At 32.7% G+C, this 27,537-nt stretch overlaps 1 protein-coding gene across 4 annotated transcripts in view; it reads right to left on the reverse strand.

The window, feature by feature from the left end:
• Window positions 1–508: 508 nt before the first annotated feature.
• Window positions 509–27,537, reverse strand: part of LOC145286276 (uncharacterized) — a 107,801-nt gene continuing 80,772 nt past the window's right edge. For 2 of the 4 annotated variants that reach the window (XM_080135116.1, XM_080135114.1), the window contains 3 exons: window positions 7,298–7,330; window positions 6,125–6,140; window positions 509–680 (listed from right to left, as the gene is read on the reverse strand). In XM_080135116.1, coding sequence (XP_079991242.1) covers window positions 662–680; window positions 6,125–6,140; window positions 7,298–7,330 — 68 coding nt within the window. In that variant the 3' untranslated portion in view covers window positions 509–661. Of the gene's footprint in view, window positions 681–6,124; window positions 6,163–7,297; window positions 7,331–27,537 lie in introns of all 4 variants that reach the window. The other 2 variants (XM_080135115.1, XM_080135113.1) reach the window with 1 other exon arrangement.

A 27,537-nucleotide genomic window follows, 5' to 3' on the forward strand; every position in this document is an offset into this window, starting at 1 on the left:
GCGGATAATTGTACAATGTACAATTAACACAAATGTCATTTTCTTTTGTTTTTGAATAAATATTGTACAAAACATCAAATATATTTTTCCTGTAGACATTCGCAGAATATACATAGCAAAATGCATACAACATTTTTTGTTTGAAACCTCATAAACTTTGTGAAATACGTTTTTTGTTTTTAGCTTGGTAACTTCGGTTCTGAATATTATTACGATTACTTAAATGCGCATATCGAAACGATAAATTATTTATTTGCGTTATTTACAGATTTCTTAAAACTATTCTGTACTTTTACTGTTATATATGTTTAATTAAAATTGCAAACTTTTACATACATATATATATATATATATATATGTAAAAATAAAAGAAAATACCATTTTCCCAACATAAGTGTAAATTATCAAATAAAACATGAATAGTAAAATTTTAAATTTCTTTTGAACAAAATTACTAATAAATTCATAATTTCTTTTATAGTAATTAATTAAATACATAAATAAATAATTTTATTTATTTCTAATTTTATTTAATCGATGCATCAGAAATTATTATTTCGTATAACACAAAAAAGCTTCCTATTTTTATAACATCTCCCTTTTTAGTTATTGTTATATTCTATTTCTGCTTGTTGGTCCCTTTGTCTCCACCATTTCGTCTTCACTTGGGCTGGTAGGATCTGCAACAAAATTTAAAAAAAACATATTAACTTATTTGAAAGGTATAATTAAGTTCTTGACATAGGAAAGAACATAGAAACCTTCATGTCATTTTGTTTACTTCTATTATAACTGCTTATAATGATCAACTGAAGAATTTGTTTGACATTCGGTAATATTTTAGATTACACATTTTTTTACTCATTAAAAAGCAGTATTCATTAGAGAATCTTATTCAATTAACGCACCTAACATAAAAGATCTTGTCTCCCGGTCGACCTATCTTGCATGTCACTGAGAAACTTTGTCTTTCAATTAGTCTATCTTGCATGTCACTGTCTTTCAATTAGTCTATCTTGCATGTCACTGTCTTTCAGTTAGTCTATCTTGCATGTCACTGTCTTTCAGTTAGTCTGTCTTGCATGTCACTGTCTTTCAGTTAGTCTATCTTGCATGTCACTGTCTTTCAGTTAGTCTATCTTGCATGTCACTGTCTTTCAGTTAGTCTATCTTGCATGTCACTGTCTTTCAGTTAGTCTATCTTGCATGTCACTGTCTTTCAGTTAGTCTATCTTGCATGTCACTGTCTTTCAATTAGTCTATCTTGCATGTCACTGTCTTTCAATTAGTCTATCTTGCATGTCACTGTCTTTCAATTAGTCTATCTTGCATGTCACTGTCTTTCAATTAGTCTATCTTGCATGTCACTGTCTTTCAATTAGTCTATCTTGCATGTCACTGTCTTTCAATTAGTCTATCTTGCATGTCACTGTCTTTCAGTTCGTCTATCTTGCATGTCACTGTCTTTCAGTTAGTCTATCTTGCATGTCACTGTCTTTCAATTAGTCTATCTTGCATGTCACTGTCTTTCAGTTAGTCTATCTTGCATTTCACTGTCTTTCAGTTAGTCTATCTTGCATGTCACTGTCTTTCAGTTAGTCTATCTTGCATGTCACTGTCTTTCAGTTAGTCTATCTTGCATGTCACTGTCTTTCAATTAGTCTATCTTGCATGTCACTGTCTTTCAGTTAGTCTATCTTGTATGTCACTGTCTTTCAATTAGTCTATCTTGCATATCACTGTCTTTCAGTTAGTCTATCTTGCATGTCACTGTCTTTCAGTTAGTCTATCTTGCATGTCACTGTCTTTCAGTTAGTCTATCTTGCATGTCACTGTCTTTCAGTTAGTCTATCTTGCATGTCACTGTCTTTCAGTTAGTCTATCTTGCATGTCACTGAGAGGCTTTGTCTTTCAATTAGTCTATCTTGCATGTCAATGAGAGTTTTTTTTTCTCAGTATATCTTGCATATCTATAGAAGGTTTTGTTTCTTAGATAGTTTATCTTGCATACCAATGAAAGACTTTGCCTCTCGGACAGTCTACCTAACACCTCAGTGAGAGGCTTTGTTTCTCAGTGGGCCTATCCTGCATGGCAACGAGACAATTTGTCTTTCAGTTAGTCTATATTGCATGGCAATAAACGGCTCTGTCAGTTTATCTATCACCTCAATGAGAAGCTTTGTTTCTCAGTCAGCTTATCTTGCATCTCAATGAAACGCTTTGTCATTAAGTTAATCTATCTCGCATAGTTTATCTTGCATGTTAATTAAAGCCTTTGTCTCAGACAGTTCGTCTAGCACTACAAAGAGATGATTTGTCAAACAATCGGTCTATCTTTCATGTCAATGAGAACCTTTGTCCTTCAGTTAGTCTAGTTTGCATGTCAATGAGAAGCTTAGTCTCTAAGTCGGTCTCTTTTGCACGTAAGTGAGAGGCTTTTTCTCTCAGTCAACACCTCTTGCATCTCAATGAGAGTTTTTCTCTCGTTTTGTTTATCTGTCATCTTGATGGAAGGTTTTGCCTATCGTTATATATATATATATATATATATATATATATATATGTGTGTGTGTGTGTGTGTGTGTGTGTGTATATGTATTCATCTCAACAATAGGCTTTTTCGCATTCAGTTAAGCTTGCATTTAGATTATAGGCTTTGTCTCTCGCTCAGGTCATCTTATATCTTGATAGAATTTGTTTGTCGCTTGATCTTGCATGCAAATGATTTTTAATTTATAAATTTAATTTCCATCCGTGCATCTCAATAAGAGGTTTATTCTTTTGTTTGAGTTTTCTTATCGATGATAGGCTTGGTCTCTCGGTCGTTCTACCGTGCATCTCGATGGGGTGACTTGTACCTCGTTACGTCTATCTACATATTAAATAAGAAGCTATGTTTTGCAGTCAGTCAGTCTTGCATCATGATAACAGGTTTTGTCTCTTTACATTCCTAATCGCGCACACATAAAAAAAAACTCATCTTATAAATGCTTTTAACACATGCTTAAAAATAACATGTCTGTCAGTCTGTCAAGCATGTAATGGATTGAAGGGAAGGTCACTGTCACACTTAAGTTTGAATTCAAATTACTGATTAATGTTTTCAACATAGTTCCAGAAAACTAATATTTATCTTTCAATGGATTTTAAGAATTAATTTATTTAGTTTTCAAATTAAGCTGCATTTCTGAGTTTTCGGAGCCGCCGTGAAAACATTTTTCATTATAACTTTTTTCCCGTGTAAAAATGCATTTTTGCTTTCAAAGATTAACTTTAGACTTTAATCGTTCAAACACAATGTAAAAACAATAGGAAACTTTTTTCACCATTAAATTGCACGTACCTAATATCTTGCGTCGAGAAATAAGTCTTTTTCTTCTATTTTACATGTCTATATGGGGCATTGACTCTTTGTCTATTTTGTAAATCGATATGAGAATTTGTCTCTTGCTTTATCTATTTTGTAAGCCTATATGAGACTTTGTCTTTTGGTTCATCTATTTTGCATGCCGAAATTGATTCAATGAATAAAAGTTCTATTTTGTTTTCTAGATACCTCGGTACATTTTGTTTCAATAAAAATAAAATTTAGAGGGAAGATTTCAAACGTTGTTACGTTTTGTTTAATTTGCACAAGTAATATTTATAAAATATGTAAATAAAGCGGTGTCTATTTCATAACTTACACTTTGAATGCGAAAGAAATGTGTTTTGAAGGAAACGATCAGTTAGTTAAAAAGAAGGCATATCAGTTTGGGTTATTACCAATTAGAATGGCAAAAAATTCAGAGGTTTTAACATTTTTGTTGACGTAGAGCAGAAGAGATCTCTTTCCTACTAATCTAAATACGAATATACATTATATTTTCCATTAATCGCTACTTATGCGATCTCGCTCAACAACATCGCCGACCACAATGTTATTTCCATGGCCTTCTTCTTTTTTGTCCGTGTCGTCGTCTTTCACGTTGTCGGTTGCCGAGGGGTACACACGAGTTGACAAGTATAAAAAATAAAACAAAACTAAACACAAAAACATAAACTCCAACACATTCTGCAAATAAAAACTAAAACTTAATTCCAAATCTACCTCCCTTTATTATTCAGTCATCTTTTCTCTATCATTATCACATCTTGATTAATAATACTATTCAGCTTCCTTTTGTGTTTCTTTGTGAGCAACTTCTTATACTATTGTTGTGCTGATAAACTTATTTCTTCTTTTTCTATATTATTTTTTATTTTTATCTTGTTTTTAATTCACAACGCCTGGGGGGCGTCAATAGTATCACGGCTAAGTGGACTTTAATGTGATTAATGAAACGTCATGGAAGAGGCAAAGCAGAATTTATTAAAGTTAATAATATTTGAAAGGAAATATTGGTATCCAGATTACCATGAGAATAAAATTAGCGAACGACTTTCGACCTAGTTTTAGACCTTGCATGAATAAAGAGCATACCATAAATGTGCGACAATACTTTGTTATGCAATCAAGTCAGATACGTTAGATATAGATGAATGCAATAAGCAAGAATTACATTAAAAACAATAAAAAAACATGGCGTCGCTAATAATATCTATCTCCCTATCATACCGGCACGATATGACACAATGTTTGGAAAGTGGGGTTTGAAGAGCTAGCGCCCTAGAGTAAGAGCAATCTGGCCAGTAAAAAATACCTGAGTAGCCCAGTTAGAATTTCTTGGTAGAGAGTATCAGGCGATTAGCAATAAACTTACCTCTTTATAGAGGAAAAGGTAACGCCTGAAAGAGTGAGACTCCTAGAACTGCACATGACCAAAACCATATCTCAGTTTACTAGGAAAAAAGCCATATTAAGATGACCTAGACTGTTGGTTTTTATGCCGATGGAAAACTTCCGACCCCGTCGATAACGAGAGAGAGAGTGAGAGAGGGGGAGAGAGAGAGAGAGAGAGAGAAAGAGAGAGGGGGAGGGAAATCATTCTCTTTGCTCTATATGAACTTTTACTTCTTTTACCACACCAGTATGGCTTTCTTTCCCTAAAGCGATGTTAGTTTCATTTAAATTACTTACCTTGAAAATTAACAAATATTAAAAAAAACAATAAACGTTTTAGTAATTTATCCATTTCTATTATTAAACCATTTTAAATTACCATCAATATCAACAAAATTATACGTTATATTATATAGTTATTAGTTATGCATTGTTATACACACACGCTTACTTTGATACGTTAGATTGAAAAACAAAAATGTGTAATAAGTATGATATTAATATATTATATAGAAAGGTTAGTTCTTGAGTACAATAGGGGCACATTTGAAAATTCTTCCTTTGGTTCAGGATGACATACGTTATATAATACGTATCTTTTGTATTTGACTTTGTTAGAAATTACTTTCTCGCTACGAATGTAAAGGCGCCAAATCATTTTTTCATGTTAAAAGCTACAATGTCGGCACCGTGCTGAACCACGCCCACTGTAAATAGAAGGACGTTTAGCTAAAATCAAGTGATCTGCTGGCGTAACAACGGCCACTGTTAGGCGCATAGACGATTATTACGAAGGTCTGTTTTACTGCAACTGTGGCTGAACATGTTTTTTTGTATCATATATTAGAAAATAGCCACAAGTTTGATTTCATTATAGTTCTATGAATTGCTAAATTGATTTTAAGCCTTTTAATTTAGGATTTGGTAGGTCCATTTTGTGTCTCAATAAAATATCTTTGTCTCCCGATCGGTCCATATAACATCGCAAGAAGAGATTTTCGCCCTCAGTTCGTCTGTTTTGCATCTCGATGAGAGTTTTTATTTCTGGGTTGGTCTATCTTGTCACCCCAATAAGATAATAATTTCACGTTTCATCCATCTTGTATCTCAGTAATTGACTGGTCTCTTAGTCGATCTATCTTATATCTAAATCAAAAGCTAGGTCATTAAGTCGACCTATTTTGCCTGTCAATGAGATTTTCTCGCATTTTTAAGCGTTTTAATTACAAATTAAAATACCATCTCTGTCTACGACAGAAGTCAAGTGTTATGTTTATTTTGTTTCTGAACCAAAGAAAAATGAATTTTTCTAGCATGCCCTATTATAAAATTGAAAGGTAAAGTTACTTTAACAATACTTACTCGACACTTCTTGGAACTAAAATGAGATGTAGTAATGACTGTTAAAAATAAGAAAAAGAAATCTGCGTGTAATACTTAATTCACGGGGGGAGGGGGCGGTAGATGTTCTTATTCCGTCAGCAAAGACCGGATAGAATTTAGTTACTTTATATTATTCGAAGTTATAATCAAATTATAATGGCCACGTGGTTAACGACACAGACTCATGACCTGGGTGTTCTAAGTTCGAATTCAGTTTGTTCCACATTTTCACTTAGGATCTTGGTAACCTTAACGGGACTCTTCCGTAAGTACCCAATGTCTTTTTTAGAAAGAATTCTACATAGAAAGTATCGGGAAAACCAATGGCAATAAAATATTCCGATTCAAACGACATGCTGATTATTATCACCTATAATAAGGATTCAACTTTCAAGTAGCCGATGATACAAAAGGGTCGATCTGTTTGAAGGAAATTCGTGTTGATGTTATCTGATAGTTTAAACTATTTCCCTCGTGTTTGAGGGAACATCACTTTCTATGCATTCAGCAGAATCTGCACCTGTACAATCGGGTCTAAATACTGCCTTTTTATCACCGTTTCCGACGGAGAAAAGCCCAAAGTACACTTATAAAGCTATTGCCCGAAAAAGTATTCATTTCCATTTCTAGAGGAGGTCCGGCATTTTTTAACATCATTGTAATGTGCTTTTTTGCAAATACACTAAGCGTAAATGCACCTGATCAACTCAAAGATTATCAAGCGCCTAAAAAATGTCTGTTCTATTAACTTCTATCTTTGAACATCTGGTCTTTATAATTTCTTCCTTGTTTTCTGTTTCTTCCACTACACCAACGTGCAAAATTTAAATGTAATGTGAACAAACACGACTTACAATCTAGTCTTTAAATGGCAATAAGCTTTGTTTCGGACGAATTGAAGCGTGTACGATAAAAGTTGTAAAATAATAACATGACTGAGATAAAATTTACGATGAATCATTTGAAGGTTAGTACTTTTAAATAAATCATATGGACTTTATTTTATTAGCGACGATATCCATTTAAGGTTTGGTACGTAGTAAGTTATATGAAGGAATATTTTATGCACATGTTTATGAGTTAAAAATGTTTGGAAATAGGGGGGAAATAACACAACTTTTTTTTAAACAGAATACAACAAAATGTACTTACGTTCGGGTGCCGGTTTTAACAGTGGACCGTAACCTGGTAAGTAACAAATAGAATGAGATATGATTATTTCATTATTTAATTCTCAGCAAAATAAACTATTCACAAAAATAATAAATAAAATGCCCAGTCATCTAATCTGAAGAGCGAAAAAGGATAGACGATATTGTATCGTTGTATAAAGAAACCAGCAGGAAGACCCGACATTACCTGGAATTGAATTAGGATCAACAAATATTTCACACTCCCATTATTTATTGTGATCGAAATCAGTGAGTGCTCATTTTTCAATCAAATCGATTAATTGCCTGCTCTAGTTGGGAACAACCCGTGGTGCACTGAGAGGAAGTTTCACATGTCTTTCCGCAATGACTTAGTCCTCAATACATTGTAGTCTACATTACACTGTAGAGAACCTAGTGTTGATTTCATAAAATAAAGTCAAGTATCATGAGTAAATTGTGTTGCAAACAGACACATTTATTTCGAACGCGCCCTTGTTATATCAAAGAATCTATTTTTGATTTTATATATCGGGTCTTTCTATTTGTGTGTTGATAATGGCTTGAATTAAAGTTTAAAATGTAAAAAGTTAAGTATCATGGTTCAGTTATGCTCTAAGCAGAAACATTCATCTCGAACACGCACCTGACACATCAAAGAACATACGCCGGTCTTTATATGCCGGTCTTTTCTTCTAGTGCGGTAGTAAAACTTCTCAAATGCACGTGTGATGTTAGGTTGTATAAAATGTTATCTTTAGTCAAAATCGCATATTCTTTCTTTCATCGAATTTTTTCGATTATCAATTATTGATACTTATCGAAGAAATCATGATACAAAGCATATCTAAGAAAACTCCTTGTGTTAAATTGAAAAAAAATCGGCCTAAGAGTTTAAGAGTTTATGGCGAAGGAACCCACACACAGAGTTCCTATTTACAATGCCTCCCCACGGAACAGAGTTAGACACCAAGGTCGTTTTTTAACGTGGAGAAAAGGAACAAAAATTTAAAATTGTCTCAGTTGTGAAGGACTTCTCCACTGGCAGAGAACAAGAAATTGAAGTGCAGCATCTGAAGAACAGATACTACACTGTGATCTTGGCCCCCAAACCCACACACAGAGTTCCTTTTTGAAAACAATTGACATATATATATATATATATATATATATATATATATATATATATATATATATATATATATATATATATTCAAGCACGTCTGATTGAACACGACAGAGTTATTCTTTTTTCTGATTTTTCTGGATATCTTTTCCATTCGCCGAGCAGTCTTTTTTATTTCTCTTGGTATTGTATAAAATGGCGCCCAAAAGTTGTTGTTCAACCATAGTCTTCTAAAGCGCTTTCTATCGGTGCACTCAATTATCATCAAGAGTGATTGTTGTTGTTACTGTTTTCTTTTTCCTTTCCTTTGAAGCTTGGTGTATTTATACATTAAAAAAAAAATTGGTTATGAAGGTGGGTGCAGGAAGGTTAGGGGCGAATTATTTTTATTTTTATAATATATATATATATATATATATATATATATATATATATATATATATAGAGAGAGAGAGAGAGAGAGAGAGAGAAAACATTTGAATCGTCAAAAATATAACGTGAAGAGGCAATTATGATATCAAAAAGATATAGAATAATCTCTATAATCTTAAGGTAAAAAATTGTCAGCTAAATATTATGCAAATCAATAAAATGGATTTCCTTTTTTGACATCTACTTAAAATTGTACTGCTTTAGTCGGCGGAAAGACATGATTAAATTATATGTATGAGGCCAAGTGAAACAAACGACCACCATGCTTTTTAGCCTCGAGTATCCAAGAAAAAAAACCCAAAGCTAAGTAAAAATTCCTAACTGTTCGCATATAATTTAAAGCTAATATTCTTTCCATTTTCAGGCATATTGTAACCGATAACTTTTCTTCACTTAAATAGACTATTTCGCCGCTTACAATGCCATGTCACTTAATTAATAAGTCAATGCTATAGTAAAGACAAACTCGGTAAAAAAAGAAATTATGCTAAGTTATTTAGAGGACATGAAAACCTTATTTAAATATCATTTCCACCGTGTTATAAATCCAGACTTATTGCATGTTCAATTATTGCATATATTAAAAAAAAAACCATAAATAATTAGATTTATTGAATTAAACCTAAAACTCTATGATTCTCAATTTATTGATGGTTTTCCTTCACGACGGTTAAAACTTATTTCAACGAATCCTTACGCACCGTAAGTTTATTATTTAAATTCTTTCCTAAAGCTGTACTTTTCAACTGCACATTTCCTTTTCAGTTTTTTCCGCTTTTCACCTTGTACGTTATGTATGTCATTACTTTTACGTTATATCTATTAATATTTTATTTCCATCATATTTGTTTGAAACGTGTATTCAATTGTTAACATTAATACCTCTAAAAACGATACACATGTAAAGAAATATGTCGCGCCGCCAACTGGAACACTTTTCACTAAGTGACCCCCCCTCCCTCTAAATCAGCCCACACCGTCTCCCTAATTAGATAGCATCTTGGTACCACAAGTGCCATTTGACCGTATGAGGCCAAGTGAAACAAACGACCACCATGCTTTTTAGCCTCGAGTATCCAAGAAAAAAAACCCAAAGCTAAGTAAAAATTCCTAACTGTTCGCATATAATTTAAAGCTAATATTCTTTCCATTTTCAGGCATATTGTAACCGATAACTTTTCTTCACTTAAATAGACTATTTCGCCGCTTACAATGCCATGTCACTTAATTAATAAGTCAATGCTATAGTAAAGACAAACTCGGTAAAAAAAGAAATTATGCTAAGTTATTTAGAGGACATGAAAACCTTATTTAAATATCATTTCCACCGTGTTATAAATCCAGACTTATTGCATGTTCAATTATTGCATATATTAAAAAAAAAACCATAAATAATTAGATTTATTGAATTAAACCTAAAACTCTATGATTCTCAATTTATTGATGGTTTTCCTTCACGACGGTTAAAACTTATTTCAACGAATCCTTACGCACCGTAAGTTTATTATTTAAATTCTTTCCTAAAGCTGTACTTTTCAACTGCACATTTCCTTTTCAGTTTTTTCCGCTTTTCACCTTGTACGTTATGTATGTCATTACTTTTACGTTATATCTATTAATATTTTATTTCCATCATATTTGTTTGAAACGTGTATTCAATTGTTAACATTAATACCTCTAAAAACGATACACATGTAAAGAAATATGTCGCGCCGCCAACTGGAACACTTTTCACTAAGTGACCCCCCCTCCCTCTAAATCAGCCCACACCGTCTCCCTAATTAGATAGCATCTTGGTACCACAAGTGCCATTTGACCGTATGAGGCCAAGTGAAACAAACGACCACCATGCTTTTTAGCCTCGAGTATCCAAGAAAAAAAACCCAAAGCTAAGTAAAAATTCCTAACTGTTCGCATATAATTTAAAGCTAATATTCTTTCCATTTTCAGGCATATTGTAACCGATAACTTTTCTTCACTTAAATAGACTATTTCGCCGCTTACAATGCCATGTCACTTAATTAATAAGTCAATGCTATAGTAAAGACAAACTCGGTAAAAAAAGAAATTATGCTAAGTTATTTAGAGGACATGAAAACCTTATTTAAATATCATTTCCACCGTGTTATAAATCCAGACTTATTGCATGTTCAATTATTGCATATATTAAAAAAAACCCATAAATAATTAGATTTATTGAATTAAACCTAAAACTCTATGATTCTCAATTTATTGATGGTTTTCCTTCACGACGGTTAAAACTTATTTCAACGAATCCTTACGCACCGTAAGTTTATTATTTAAATTCTTTCCTAAAGCTGTACTTTTCAACTGCACATTTCCTTTTCAGTTTTTTCCGCTTTTCACCTTGTACGTTATGTATGTCATTACTTTTACGTTATATCTATTAATATTTTATTTCCATCATATTTGTTTGAAACGTGTATTCAATTGTTAACATTAATACCTCTAAAAACGATACACATGTAAAGAAATATGTCGCGCCGCCAACTGGAACACTTTTCACTAAGTGACCCCCCCTCCCTCTAAATCAGCCCACACCGTCTCCCTAATTAGATAGCATCTTGGTACCACAAGTGCCATTTGACCGTATGAGGCCAAGTGAAACAAACGACCACCATGCTTTTTAGCCTCGAGTATCCAAGAAAAAAAACCCAAAGCTAAGTAAAAATTCCTAACTGTTCGCATATAATTTAAAGCTAATATTCTTTCCATTTTCAGGCATATTGTAACCGATAACTTTTCTTCACTTAAATAGACTATTTCGCCGCTTACAATGCCATGTCACTTAATTAATAAGTCAATGCTATAGTAAATACAAACTCGGTAAAAAAAGAAATTATGCTAAGTTATTTAGAGGACATGAAAACCTTATTTAAATATCATTTCCACCGTGTTATAAATCCAGACTTATTGCATGTTCAATTATTGCATATATTAAAAAAAAAACCCATAAATAATTAGATTTATTGAATTAAACCTAAAACTCTATGATTCTCAATTTATTGATGGTTTTCCTTCACGACGGTTAAAACTTATTTCAACGAATCCTTACGCACCGTAAGTTTATTATTTAAATTCTTTCCTAAAGCTGTACTTTTCAACTGCACATTTCCTTTTCAGTTTTTTCCGCTTTTCACCTTGTACGTTATGTATGTCATTACTTTTACGTTATATCTATTAATATTTTATTTCCATCATATTTGTTTGAAACGTGTATTCAATTGTTAACATTAATACCTCTAAAAACGATACACATGTAAAGAAATATGTCGCGCCGCCAACTGGAACACTTTTCACTAAGTGACCCCCCCTCCCTCTAAATCAGCCCACACCGTCTCCCTAATTAGATAGCATCTTGGTACCACAAGTGCCATTTGACCGTATGAGGCCAAGTGAAACAAACGACCACCATGCTTTTTAGCCTCGAGTATCCAAGAAAAAAAACCCAAAGCTAAGTAAAAATTCCTAACTGTTCGCATATAATTTAAAGCTAATATTCTTTCCATTTTCAGGCATATTGTAACCGATAACTTTTCTTCACTTAAATAGACTATTTCGCCGCTTACAATGCCATGTCACTTAATTAATAAGTCAATGCTATAGTAAATACAAACTCGGTAAAAAAAGAAATTATGCTAAGTTATTTAGAGGACATGAAAACCTTATTTAAATATCATTTCCACCGTGTTATAAATCCAGACTTATTGCATGTTCAATTATTGCATATATTAAAAAAAACCATAAATAATTAGATTTATTGAATTAAACCTAAAACTCTATGATTCTCAATTTATTGATGGTTTTCCTTCACGACGGTTAAAACTTATTTCAACGAATCCTTACGCACCGTAAGTTTATTATTTAAATTCTTTCCTAAAGCTGTACTTTTCAACTGCACATTTCCTTTTCAGTTTTTTCCGCTTTTCACCTTGTACGTTATGTATGTCATTACTTTTACGTTATATCTATTAATATTTTATTTCCATCATATTTGTTTGAAACGTGTATTCAATTGTTAACATTAATACCTCTAAAAACGATACACATGTAAAGAAATATGTCGCGCCGCCAACTGGAACACTTTTCACTAAGTGACCCCCCCTCCCTCTAAATCAGCCCACACCGTCTCCCTAATTAGATAGCATCTTGGTACCACAAGTGCCATTTGACCGTATGAGGCCAAGTGAAACAAACGACCACCATGCTTTTTAGCCTCGAGTATCCAAGAAAAAAAACCCAAAGCTAAGTAAAAATTCCTAACTGTTCGCATATAATTTAAAGCTAATATTCTTTCCATTTTCAGGCATATTGTAACCGATAACTTTTCTTCACTTAAATAGACTATTTCGCCGCTTACAATGCCATGTCACTTAATTAATAAGTCAATGCTATAGTAAAGACAAACTCGGTAAAAAAAGAAATTATGCTAAGTTATTTAGAGGACATGAAAACCTTATTTAAATATCATTTCCACCGTGTTATAAATCCAGACTTATTGCATGTTCAATTATTGCATATATTAAAAAAAAACCCATAAATAATTAGATTTATTGAATTAAACCTAAAACTCTATGATTCTCAATTTATTTATGGTTTTCCTTCACGACGGTTAAAACTTATTTCAACGAATCCTTACGCACCGTAAGTTTATTATTTAAATTCTTTCCTAAAGCTGTACTTTTCAACTGCACATTTCCTTTTCAGTTTTTTCCGCTTTTCACCTTGTACGTTATGTATGTCATTACTTTTACGTTATATCTATTAATATTTTATTTCCATCATATTTGTTTGAAACGTGTATTCAATTGTTAACATTAATACCTCTAAAAACGATACACATGTAAAGAAATATGTCGCGCCGCCAACTGGAACACTTTTCACTAAGTGACCCCCCCTCCCTCTAAATCAGCCCACACCGTCTCCCTAATTAGATAGCATCTTGGTACCACAAGTGCCATTTGACCGTATGAGGCCAAGTGAAACAAACGACCACCATGCTTTTTAGCCTCGAGTATCCAAGAAAAAAAACCCAAAGCTAAGTAAAAATTCCTAACTGTTCGCATATAATTTAAAGCTAATATTCTTTCCATTTTCAGGCATATTGTAACCGATAACTTTTCTTCACTTAAATAGACTATTTCGCCGCTTACAATGCCATGTCACTTAATTAATAAGTCAATGCTATAGTAAATACAAACTCGGTAAAAAAAGAAATTATGCTAAGTTATTTAGAGGACATGAAAACCTTATTTAAATATCATTTCCACCGTGTTATAAATCCAGACTTATTGCATGTTCAATTATTGCATATATTAAAAAAAAAACCCATAAATAATTAGATTTATTGAATTAAACCTAAAACTCTATGATTCTCAATTTATTGATGGTTTTCCTTCACGACGGTTAAAACTTATTTCAACGAATCCTTACGCACCGTAAGTTTATTATTTAAATTCTTTCCTAAAGCTGTACTTTTCAACTGCACATTTCCTTTTCAGTTTTTTCCGCTTTTCACCTTGTACGTTATGTATGTCATTACTTTTACGTTATATCTATTAATATTTTATTTCCATCATATTTGTTTGAAACGTGTATTCAATTGTTAACATTAATACCTCTAAAAACGATACACATGTAAAGAAATATGTCGCGCCGCCAACTGGAACACTTTTCACTAAGTGACCCCCCCTCCCTCTAAATCAGCCCACACCGTCTCCCTAATTAGATAGCATCTTGGTACCACAAGTGCCATTTGACCGTATGAGGCCAAGTGAAACAAACGACCACCATGCTTTTTAGCCTCGAGTATCCAAGAAAAAAAACCCAAAGCTAAGTAAAAATTCCTAACTGTTCGCATATAATTTAAAGCTAATATTCTTTCCATTTTCAGGCATATTGTAACCGATAACTTTTCTTCACTTAAATAGACTATTTCGCCGCTTACAATGCCATGTCACTTAATTAATAAGTCAATGCTATAGTAAAGACAAACTCGGTAAAAAAAGAAATTATGCTAAGTTATTTAGAGGACATGAAAACCTTATTTAAATATCATTTCCACCGTGTTATAAATCCAGACTTATTGCATGTTCAATTATTGCATATATTAAAAAAAAAAACCCATAAATAATTAGATTTATTGAATTAAACCTAAAACTCTATGATTCTCAATTTATTGATGGTTTTCCTTCACGACGGTTAAAACTTATTTCAACGAATCCTTACGCACCGTAAGTTTATTATTTAAATTCTTTCATAAAGCTGTACTTTTCAACTGCACATTTCCTTTTCAGTTTTTTCTGCTTTTCACCTTGTACGTTATGTATGTCATTACTTTTACGTTATATCTATTAATATTTTATTTCCATCATATTTGTTTGAAACGTGTATTCAATTGTTAACATTAATACCTCTAAAAACGATACACATGTAAAGAAATATGTCGCGCCGCCAACTGGAACACTTTTCACTAAGTGACCCCCCCTCCCTCTAAATCAGCCCACACCGTCTCCCTAATTAGATAGCATCTTGGTACCACAAGTGCCATTTGACCGTATGAGGCCAAGTGAAACAAACGACCACCATGCTTTTTAGCCTCGAGTATCCAAGAAAAAAAACCCAAAGCTAAGTAAAAATTCCTAACTGTTCGCATATAATTTAAAGCTAATATTCTTTCCATTTTCAGGCATATTGTAACCGATAACTTTTCTTCACTTAAATAGACTATTTCGCCGCTTACAATGCCATGTCACTTAATTAATAAGTCAATGCTATAGTAAAGACAAACTCGGTAAAAAAAGAAATTATGCTAAGTTATTTAGAGGACATGAAAACCTTATTTAAATATCATTTCCACCGTGTTATAAATCCAGACTTATTGCATGTTCAATTATTGCATATATTAAAAAAAAAACCATAAATAATTAGATTTATTGAATTAAACCTAAAACTCTATGATTCTCAATTTATTGATGGTTTTCCTTCACGACGGTTAAAACTTATTTCAACGAATCCTTACGCACCGTAAGTTTATTATTTAAATTCTTTCCTAAAGCTGTACTTTTCAACTGCACATTTCCTTTTCAGTTTTTTCCGCTTTTCACCTTGTACGTTATGTATGTCATTACTTTTACGTTATATCTATTAATATTTTATTTCCATCATATTTGTTTGAAACGTGTATTCAATTGTTAACATTAATACCTCTAAAAACGATACACATGTAAAGAAATATGTCGCGCCGCCAACTGGAACACTTTTCACTAAGTGACCCCCCCTCCCTCTAAATCAGCCCACACCGTCTCCCTAATTAGATAGCATCTTGGTACCACAAGTGCCATTTGACCGTATGAGGCCAAGTGAAACAAACGACCACCATGCTTTTTAGCCTCGAGTATCCAAGAAAAAAAACCCAAAGCTAAGTAAAAATTCCTAACTGTTCGCATATAATTTAAAGCTAATATTCTTTCCATTTTCAGGCATATTGTAACCGATAACTTTTCTTCACTTAAATAGACTATTTCGCCGCTTACAATGCCATGTCACTTAATTAATAAGTCAATGCTATAGTAAAGACAAACTCGGTAAAAAAAGAAATTATGCTAAGTTATTTAGAGGACATGAAAACCTTATTTAAATATCATTTCCACCGTGTTATAAATCCAGACTTATTGCATGTTCAATTATTGCATATATTAAAAAAAAAACCATAAATAATTAGATTTATTGAATTAAACCTAAAACTCTATGATTCTCAATTTATTGATGGTTTTCCTTCACGACGGTTAAAACTTATTTCAACGAATCCTTACGCACCGTAAGTTTATTATTTAAATTCTTTCCTAAAGCTGTACTTTTCAACTGCGCATTTCCTTTTCAGTTTTTTCCGCTTTTCACCTTGTACGTTATGTATGTCATTACTTTTACGTTATATCTATTAATATTTTATTTCCATCATATTTGTTTGAAACGTGTATTCAATTGTTAACATTAATACCTCTAAAAACGATACACATGTAAAGAAATATGTCGCGCCGCCAACTGGAACACTTTTCACTAAGTGACCCCCCCTCCCTCTAAATCAGCCCACACCGTCTCCCTAATTAGATAGCATCTTGGTACCACAAGTGCCATTTGACCGTATGAGGCCAAGTGAAACAAACGACCACCATGCTTTTTAGCCTCGAGTATCCAAGAAAAAAAACCCAAAGCTAAGTAAAAATTCCTAACTGTTCGCATATAATTTAAAGCTAATATTCTTTCCATTTTCAGGCATATTGTAACCGATAACTTTTCTTCACTTAAATAGACTATTTCGCCGCTTACAATGCCATGTCACTTAATTAATAAGTCAATGCTATAGTAAAGACAAACTCGGTAAAAAAAGAAATTATGCTAAGTTATTTAGAGGACATGAAAACCTTATTTAAATATCATTTCCACCGTGTTATAAATCCAGACTTATTGCATGTTCAATTATTGCATATATTAAAAAAAAAACCCATAAATAATTAGATTTATTGAATTAAACCTAAAACTCTATGATTCTCAATTTATTGATGGTTTTCCTTCACGACGGTTAAAACTTATTTCAACGAATCCTTACGCACCGTAAGTTTATTATTTAAATTCTTTCCTAAAGCTGTACTTTTCAACTGCACATTTCCTTTTCAGTTTTTTCCGCTTTTCACCTTGTACGTTATGTATGTCATTACTTTTACGTTATATCTATTAATATTTTATTTCCATCATATTTGTTTGAAACGTGTATTCAATTGTTAACATTAATACCTCTAAAAACGATACACATGTAAAGAAATATGTCGCGCCGCCAACTGGAACACTTTTCACTAAGTGACCCCCCCTCCCTCTAAATCAGCCCACACCGTCTCCCTAATTAGATAGCATCTTGGTACCACAAGTGCCATTTGACCGTATGAGGCCAAGTGAAACAAACGACCACCATGCTTTTTAGCCTCGAGTATCCAAGAAAAAAAACCCAAAGCTAAGTAAAAATTCCTAACTGTTCGCATATAATTTAAAGCTAATATTCTTTCCATTTTCAGGCATATTGTAACCGATAACTTTTCTTCACTTAAATAGACTATTTCGCCGCTTACAATGCCATGTCACTTAATTAATAAGTCAATGCTATAGTAAATACAAACTCGGTAAAAAAAGAAATTATGCTAAGTTATTTAGAGGACATGAAAACCTTATTTAAATATCATTTCCACCGTGTTATAAATCCAGACTTATTGCATGTTCAATTATTGCATATATTAAAAAAAAACCCATAAATAATTAGATTTATTGAATTAAACCTAAAACTCTATGATTCTCAATTTATTGATGGTTTTCCTTCACGACGGTTAAAACTTATTTCAACGAATCCTTACGCACCGTAAGTTTATTATTTAAATTCTTTCCTAAAGCTGTACTTTTCAACTGCACATTTCCTTTTCAGTTTTTTCCGCTTTTCACCTTGTACGTTATGTATGTCATTACTTTTACGTTATATCTATTAATATTTTATTTCCATCATATTTGTTTGAAACGTGTATTCAATTGTTAACATTAATACCTCTAAAAACGATACACATGTAAAGAAATATGTCGCGCCGCCAACTGGAACACTTTTCACTAAGTGACCCCCCCTCCCTCTAAATCAGCCCACACCGTCTCCCTAATTAGATAGCATCTTGGTACCACAAGTGCCATTTGACCGTATGAGGCCAAGTGAAACAAACGACCACCATGCTTTTTAGCCTCGAGTATCCAAGAAAAAAAACCCAAAGCTAAGTAAAAATTCCTAACTGTTCGCATATAATTTAAAGCTAATATTCTTTCCATTTTCAGGCATATTGTAACCGATAACTTTTCTTCACTTAAATAGACTATTTCGCCGCTTACAATGCCATGTCACTTAATTAATAAGTCAATGCTATAGTAAAGACAAACTCGGTAAAAAAAGAAATTATGCTAAGTTATTTAGAGGACATGAAAACCTTATTTAAATATCATTTCCACCGTGTTATAAATCCAGACTTATTGCATGTTCAATTATTGCATATATTAAAAAAAAAACCCATAAATAATTAGATTTATTGAATTAAACCTAAAACTCTATGATTCTCAATTTATTGATGGTTTTCCTTCACGACGGTTAAAACTTATTTCAACGAATCCTTACGCACCGTAAGTTTATTATTTAAATTCTTTCCTAAAGCTGTACTTTTCAACTGCACATTTCCTTTTCAGTTTTTTCCGCTTTTCACCTTGTACGTTATGTATGTCATTACTTTTACGTTATATCTATTAATATTTTATTTCCATCATATTTGTTTGAAACGTGTATTCAATTGTTAACATTAATACCTCTAAAAACGATACACATGTAAAGAAATATGTCGCGCCGCCAACTGGAACACTTTTCACTAAGTGACCCCCCCTCCCTCTAAATCAGCCCACACCGTCTCCCTAATTAGATAGCATCTTGGTACCACAAGTGCCATTTGACCGTATGAGGCCAAGTGAAACAAACGACCACCATGCTTTTTAGCCTCGAGTATCCAAGAAAAAAAACCCAAAGCTAAGTAAAAATTCCTAACTGTTCGCATATAATTTAAAGCTAATATTCTTTCCATTTTCAGGCATATTGTAACCGATAACTTTTCTTCACTTAAATAGACTATTTCGCCGCTTACAATGCCATGTCACTTAATTAATAAGTCAATGCTATAGTAAATACAAACTCGGTAAAAAAAGAAATTATGCTAAGTTATTTAGAGGACATGAAAACCTTATTTAAATATCATTTCCACCGTGTTATAAATCCAGACTTATTGCATGTTCAATTATTGCATATATTAAAAAAAAACCCATAAATAATTAGATTTATTGAATTAAACCTAAAACTCTATGATTCTCAATTTATTGATGGTTTTCCTTCACGACGGTTAAAACTTATTTCAACGAATCCTTACGCACCGTAAGTTTATTATTTAAATTCTTTCCTAAAGCTGTACTTTTCAACTGCACATTTCCTTTTCAGTTTTTTCCGCTTTTCACCTTGTACGTTATGTATGTCATTACTTTTACGTTATATCTATTAATATTTTATTTCCATCATATTTGTTTGAAACGTGTATTCAATTGTTAACATTAATACCTCTAAAAACGATACACATGTAAAGAAATATGTCGCGCCGCCAACTGGAACACTTTTCACTAAGTGACCCCCCCTCCCTCTAAATCAGCCCACACCGTCTCCCTAATTAGATAGCATCTTGGTACCACAAGTGCCATTTGACCGTATGAGGCCAAGTGAAACAAACGACCACCATGCTTTTTAGCCTCGAGTATCCAAGAAAAAAAACCCAAAGCTAAGTAAAAATTCCTAACTGTTCGCATATAATTTAAAGCTAATATTCTTTCCATTTTCAGGCATATTGTAACCGATAACTTTTCTTCACTTAAATAGACTATTTCGCCGCTTACAATGCCATGTCACTTAATTAATAAGTCAATGCTATAGTAAAGACAAACTCGGTAAAAAAAGAAATTATGCTAAGTTATTTAGAGGACATGAAAACCTTATTTAAATATCATTTCCACCGTGTTATAAATCCAGACTTATTGCATGTTCAATTATTGCATATATTAAAAAAAAAACCCATAAATAATTAGATTTATTGAATTAAACCTAAAACTCTATGATTCTCAATTTATTGATGGTTTTCCTTCACGACGGTTAAAACTTATTTCAACGAATCCTTACGCACCGTAAGTTTATTATTTAAATTCTTTCCTAAAGCTGTACTTTTCAACTGCACATTTCCTTTTCAGTTTTTTCCGCTTTTCACCTTGTACGTTATGTATGTCATTACTTTTACGTTATATCTATTAATATTTTATTTCCATCATATTTGTTTGAAACGTGTATTCAATTGTTAACATTAATACCTCTAAAAACGATACACATGTAAAGAAATATGTCGCGCCGCCAACTGGAACACTTTTCACTAAGTGACCCCCCCTCCCTCTAAATCAGCCCACACCGTCTCCCTAATTAGATAGCATCTTGGTACCACAAGTGCCATTTGACCGTATGAGGCCAAGTGAAACAAACGACCACCATGCTTTTTAGCCTCGAGTATCCAAGAAAAAAAACCCAAAGCTAAGTAAAAATTCCTAACTGTTCGCATATAATTTAAAGCTAATATTCTTTCCATTTTCAGGCATATTGTAACCGATAACTTTTCTTCACTTAAATAGACTATTTCGCCGCTTACAATGCCATGTCACTTAATTAATAAGTCAATGCTATAGTAAATACAAACTCGGTAAAAAAAGAAATTATGCTAAGTTATTTAGAGGACATGAAAACCTTATTTAAATATCATTTCCACCGTGTTATAAATCCAGACTTATTGCATGTTCAATTATTGCATATATTAAAAAAAAAACCCATAAATAATTAGATTTATTGAATTAAACCTAAAACTCTATGATTCTCAATTTATTGATGGTTTTCCTTCACGACGGTTAAAACTTATTTCAACGAATCCTTACGCACCGTAAGTTTATTATTTAAATTCTTTCCTAAAGCTGTACTTTTCAACTGCACATTTCCTTTTCAGTTTTTTCCGCTTTTCACCTTGTACGTTATGTATGTCATTACTTTTACGTTATATCTATTAATATTTTATTTCCATCATATTTGTTTGAAACGTGTATTCAATTGTTAACATTAATACCTCTAAAAACGATACACATGTAAAGAAATATGTCGCGCCGCCAACTGGAACACTTTTCACTAAGTGACCCCCCCTCCCTCTAAATCAGCCCACACCGTCTCCCTAATTAGATAGCATCTTGGTACCACAAGTGCCATTTGACCGTATGAGGCCAAGTGAAACAAACGACCACCATGCTTTTTAGCCTCGAGTATCCAAGAAAAAAAACCCAAAGCTAAGTAAAAATTCCTAACTGTTCGCATATAATTTAAAGCTAATATTCTTTCCATTTTCAGGCATATTGTAACCGATAACTTTTCTTCACTTAAATAGACTATTTCGCCGCTTACAATGCCATGTCACTTAATTAATAAGTCAATGCTATAGTAAATACAAACTCGGTAAAAAAAGAAATTATGCTAAGTTATTTAGAGGACATGAAAACCTTATTTAAATATCATTTCCACCGTGTTATAAATCCAGACTTATTGCATGTTCAATTATTGCATATATTAAAAAAAAAACCCATAAATAATTAGATTTATTGAATTAAACCTAAAACTCTATGATTCTCAATTTATTGATGGTTTTCCTTCACGACGGTTAAAACTTATTTCAACGAATCCTTACGCACCGTAAGTTTATTATTTAAATTCTTTCCTAAAGCTGTACTTTTCAACTGCACATTTCCTTTTCAGTTTTTTCCGCTTTTCACCTTGTACGTTATGTATGTCATTACTTTTACGTTATATCTATTAATATTTTATTTCCATCATATTTGTTTGAAACGTGTATTCAATTGTTAACATTAATACCTCTAAAAACGATACACATGTAAAGAAATATGTCGCGCCGCCAACTGGAACACTTTTCACTAAGTGACCCCCCCTCCCTCTAAATCAGCCCACACCGTCTCCCTAATTAGATAGCATCTTGGTACCACAAGTGCCATTTGACCGTATGAGGCCAAGTGAAACAAACGACCACCATGCTTTTTAGCCTCGAGTATCCAAGAAAAAAAACCCAAAGCTAAGTAAAAATTCCTAACTGTTCGCATATAATTTAAAGCTAATATTCTTTCCATTTTCAGGCATATTGTAACCGATAACTTTTCTTCACTTAAATAGACTATTTCGCCGCTTACAATGCCATGTCACTTAATTAATAAGTCAATGCTATAGTAAAGACAAACTCGGTAAAAAAAGAAATTATGCTAAGTTATTTAGAGGACATGAAAACCTTATTTAAATATCATTTCCACCGTGTTATAAATCCAGACTTATTGCATGTTCAATTATTGCATATATTAAAAAAAAAAACCCATAAATAATTAGATTTATTGAATTAAACCTAAAACTCTATGATTCTCAATTTATTGATGGTTTTCCTTCACGACGGTTAAAACTTATTTCAACGAATCCTTACGCACCGTAAGTTTATTATTTAAATTCTTTCATAAAGCTGTACTTTTCAACTGCACATTTCCTTTTCAGTTTTTTCTGCTTTTCACCTTGTACGTTATGTATGTCATTACTTTTACGTTATATCTATTAATATTTTATTTCCATCATATTTGTTTGAAACGTGTATTCAATTGTTAACATTAATACCTCTAAAAACGATACACATGTAAAGAAATATGTCGCGCCGCCAACTGGAACACTTTTCACTAAGTGACCCCCCCTCCCTCTAAATCAGCCCACACCATCTCCCTAATTAGATAGCATCTTGGTACCACAAGTGCCATTTGACCGTATGAGGCCAAGTGAAACAAACGACCACCATGCTTTTTAGCCTCGAGTATCCAAGAAAAAAAACCCAAAGCTAAGTAAAAATTCCTAACTGTTCGCATATAATTTAAAGCTAATATTCTTTCCATTTTCAGGCATATTGTAACCGATAACTTTTCTTCACTTAAATAGACTATTTCGCCGGTTACAATGCCATGTCACTTAATTAATAAGTCAATGCTATAGTAAAGACAAACTCGGTAAAAAAAGAAATTATGCTAAGTTATTTAGAGGACATGAAAACCTTATTTAAATATCATTTCCACCGTGTTATAAATCCAGACTTATTGCATGTTCAATTATTGCATATATTAAAAAAAAAACCATAAATAATTAGATTTATTGAATTAAACCTAAAACTCTATGATTCTCAATTTATTGATGGTTTTCCTTCACGACGGTTAAAACTTATTTCAACGAATCCTTACGCACCGTAAGTTTATTATTTAAATTCTTTCCTAAAGCTGTACTTTTCAACTGCACATTTCCTTTTCAGTTTTTTCCGCTTTTCACCTTGTACGTTATGTATGTCATTACTTTTACGTTATATCTATTAATATTTTATTTCCATCATATTTGTTTGAAACGTGTATTCAATTGTTAACATTAATACCTCTAAAAACGATACACATGTAAAGAAATATGTCGCGCCGCCAACTGGAACACTTTTCACTAAGTGACCCCCCCTCCCTCTAAATCAGCCCACACCGTCTCCCTAATTAGATAGCATCTTGGTACCACAAGTGCCATTTGACCGTATGAGGCCAAGTGAAACAAACGACCACCATGCTTTTTAGCCTCGAGTATCCAAGAAAAAAAACCCAAAGCTAAGTAAAAATTCCTAACTGTTCGCATATAATTTAAAGCTAATATTCTTTCCATTTTCAGGCATATTGTAACCGATAACTTTTCTTCACTTAAATAGACTATTTCGCCGCTTACAATGCCATGTCACTTAATTAATAAGTCAATGCTATAGTAAAGACAAACTCGGTAAAAAAAGAAATTATGCTAAGTTATTTAGAGGACATGAAAACCTTATTTAAATATCATTTCCACCGTGTTATAAATCCAGACTTATTGCATGTTCAATTATTGCATATATTAAAAAAAAACCCATAAATAATTAGATTTATTGAATTAAACCTAAAACTCTATGATTCTCAATTTATTGATGGTTTTCCTTCACGACGGTTAAAACTTATTTCAACGAATCCTTAGCACCGTAAGTTTATTATTTAAATTCTTTCCTAAAGCTGTACTTTTCAACTGCACATTTCCTTTTCAGTTTTTTCCGCTTTTCACCTTGTACGTTATGTATGTCATTACTTTTACGTTATATCTATTAATATTTTATTTCCATCATATTTGTTTGAAACGTGTATTCAATTGTTAACATTAATACCTCTAAAAACGATACACATGTAAAGAAATATGTCGCGCCGCCAACTGGAACACTTTTCACTAAGTGACCCCCCCTCCCTCTAAATCAGCCCACACCGTCTCCCTAATTAGATAGCATCTTGGTACCACAAGTGCCATTTGACCGTATGAGGCCAAGTGAAACAAACGACCACCATGCTTTTTAGCCTCGAGTATCCAAGAAAAAAAACCCAAAGCTAAGTAAAAATTCCTAACTGTTCGCATATAATTTAAAGCTAATATTCTTTCCATTTTCAGGCATATTGTAACCGATAACTTTTCTTCACTTAAATAGACTATTTCGCCGCTTACAATGCCATGTCACTTAATTAATAAGTCAATGCTATAGTAAAGACAAACTCGGTAAAAAAAGAAATTATGCTAAGTTATTTAGAGGACATGAAAACCTTATTTAAATATCATTTCCACCGTGTTATAAATCCAGACTTATTGCATGTTCAATTATTGCATATATTAAAAAAAAAAAACCCATAAATAATTAGATTTATTGAATTAAACCTAAAACTCTATGATTCTCAATTTATTGATGGTTTTCCTTCACGACGGTTAAAACTTATTTCAACGAATCCTTACGCACCGTAAGTTTATTATTTAAATTCTTTCCTAAAGCTGTACTTTTCAACTGCACATTTCCTTTTCAGTTTTTTCCGCTTTTCACCTTGTACGTTATGTATGTCATTACTTTTACGTTATATCTATTAATATTTTATTTCCATCATATTTGTTTGAAACGTGTATTCAATTGTTAACATTAATACCTCTAAAAACGATACACATGTAAAGAAATATGTCGCGCCGCCAACTGGAACACTTTTCACTAAGTGACCCCCCCTCCCTCTAAATCAGCCCACACCGTCTCCCTAATTAGATAGCATCTTGGTACCACAAGTGCCATTTGACCGTATGAGGCCAAGTGAAACAAACGACCACCATGCTTTTTAGCCTCGAGTATCCAAGAAAAAAAACCCAAAGCTAAGTAAAAATTCCTAACTGTTCGCATATAATTTAAAGCTAATATTCTTTCCATTTTCAGGCATATTGTAACCGATAACTTTTCTTCACTTAAATAGACTATTTCGCCGCTTACAATGCCATGTCACTTAATTAATAAGTCAATGCTATAGTAAAGACAAACTCGGTAAAAAAAGAAATTATGCTAAGTTATTTAGAGGACATGAAAACTTTATTTAAGTACGATACTTAATATAATCAGCCATCGAAAAAAAAAAATAATTTTTTTTTTTTTTTTTTTTTTTTTTTTAAGAAAAAAAAATAAAAAGTTATAAACATCAGTGACCCCCCCCCTTGCTTTTACACGTCCATTTCCTTTCCGGATCCCTGCTCCGAACTTTTGCTCGTGATCCATCATCTCATCTGAAGATGAGGGGCTCTTATGCCTTACACAACAATTTATCAGTCTGTACTATTGTCTATAAACTGATATCATCAACAATTAGATAAGCTGTTTTTAAATTTCCCCTTTTGACAAAATTGCAAACCGGAATGCAAACGGATTTTCCTTTGCGTTAGAGGATTGAACTTAATATGTACAATACGTGCGTACTAAACTAAACCACCTTTGTTACCTATATACAATCGCCTATACTGAATCCTCATCGGCTCAAAGCTCTCTGTATCCCCAGACTCTTAATTTCTCAAATCTTATATCACCAAGACATCCTTCTTAATTGATACAAGAATCCTCCTGAGCAGTTCAACATCCAGTGATCATATATCCAATCCTCATGAAACTGCTTATATCACCCTGAATATTACCTTAAATCTTTATTATATCCCTAAGCAAAGTAGAACACCTAATAACACTCTAGTCAACTACTTTTAAAATTAGATAAACCCAGTTTCAATATTAGAAGTACATCGTCCCTCACCTTGACTACGGACTTTTGCAATAAGTCATGAAACTATTGTACCTAAAATTCCTCTCCAAACTACAAAATACTGCTGCTTGTATACTAAGCAAGTACCGCCTATAGATACTTTACCTCCAAGATGACTGCCTTGTCTGTTTTGCATGACAAACCTTATTATTTTTTACTTAAATTCTCTTTCTCCTGATAACTAACAAATCAAATCTGCTCTACTTCCTAAGTTGACACTAAACAAATCCGTCTCACGTAACTTAGATGGGTCCTTGCTCTCCGCCCTTGACCTTAACAAACTCGCAAATCGATACCCATTAACACCTACAATTTCCTAGGCATGCTCCCGATTATAGCTCCCAACCCATAACCAAGCTTCTAAGTAAATACTTACTAGCCTTAGTCCAATACATTGACTTAAAGTAATCTATAATGAACAGTAACCGTTAATATCTCTTTATTAAGAGATAGTATTGCAATAATTATTACACAAACTAAACCGGTACTCATTGAAATAAAAACTTCCGGATATTAAGAGAAAAGCGAAGTCATTCTCCTTAGTTGTAGTCTAAAGGCAACTTACTCAAATTGTCTAAAATTCCATGCATTCGTATACAATACTACTTATCCATCCATCTATACTTTTACTATACTTACAGAATATGCAATAACCTATATCTATCAGGTATAACTGTACTCCATATCAAATGTTCTCTTGTCTCTATACTGAGCATATCTAATCTTTCAGTCTTACTAAATGTCCGGTTTGGGCACCAAATCAGAATTTCTAATAGAAAGTAGATCATACT

The sequence above is a fragment of the Euprymna scolopes genome, chromosome 10 (genome assembly GCF_053919585.1).
Source record: "Euprymna scolopes isolate OS-2025 chromosome 10, ASM5391958v1, whole genome shotgun sequence".
Taxonomy (NCBI): Eukaryota; Metazoa; Mollusca; class Cephalopoda; order Sepiida; family Sepiolidae; genus Euprymna; species Euprymna scolopes.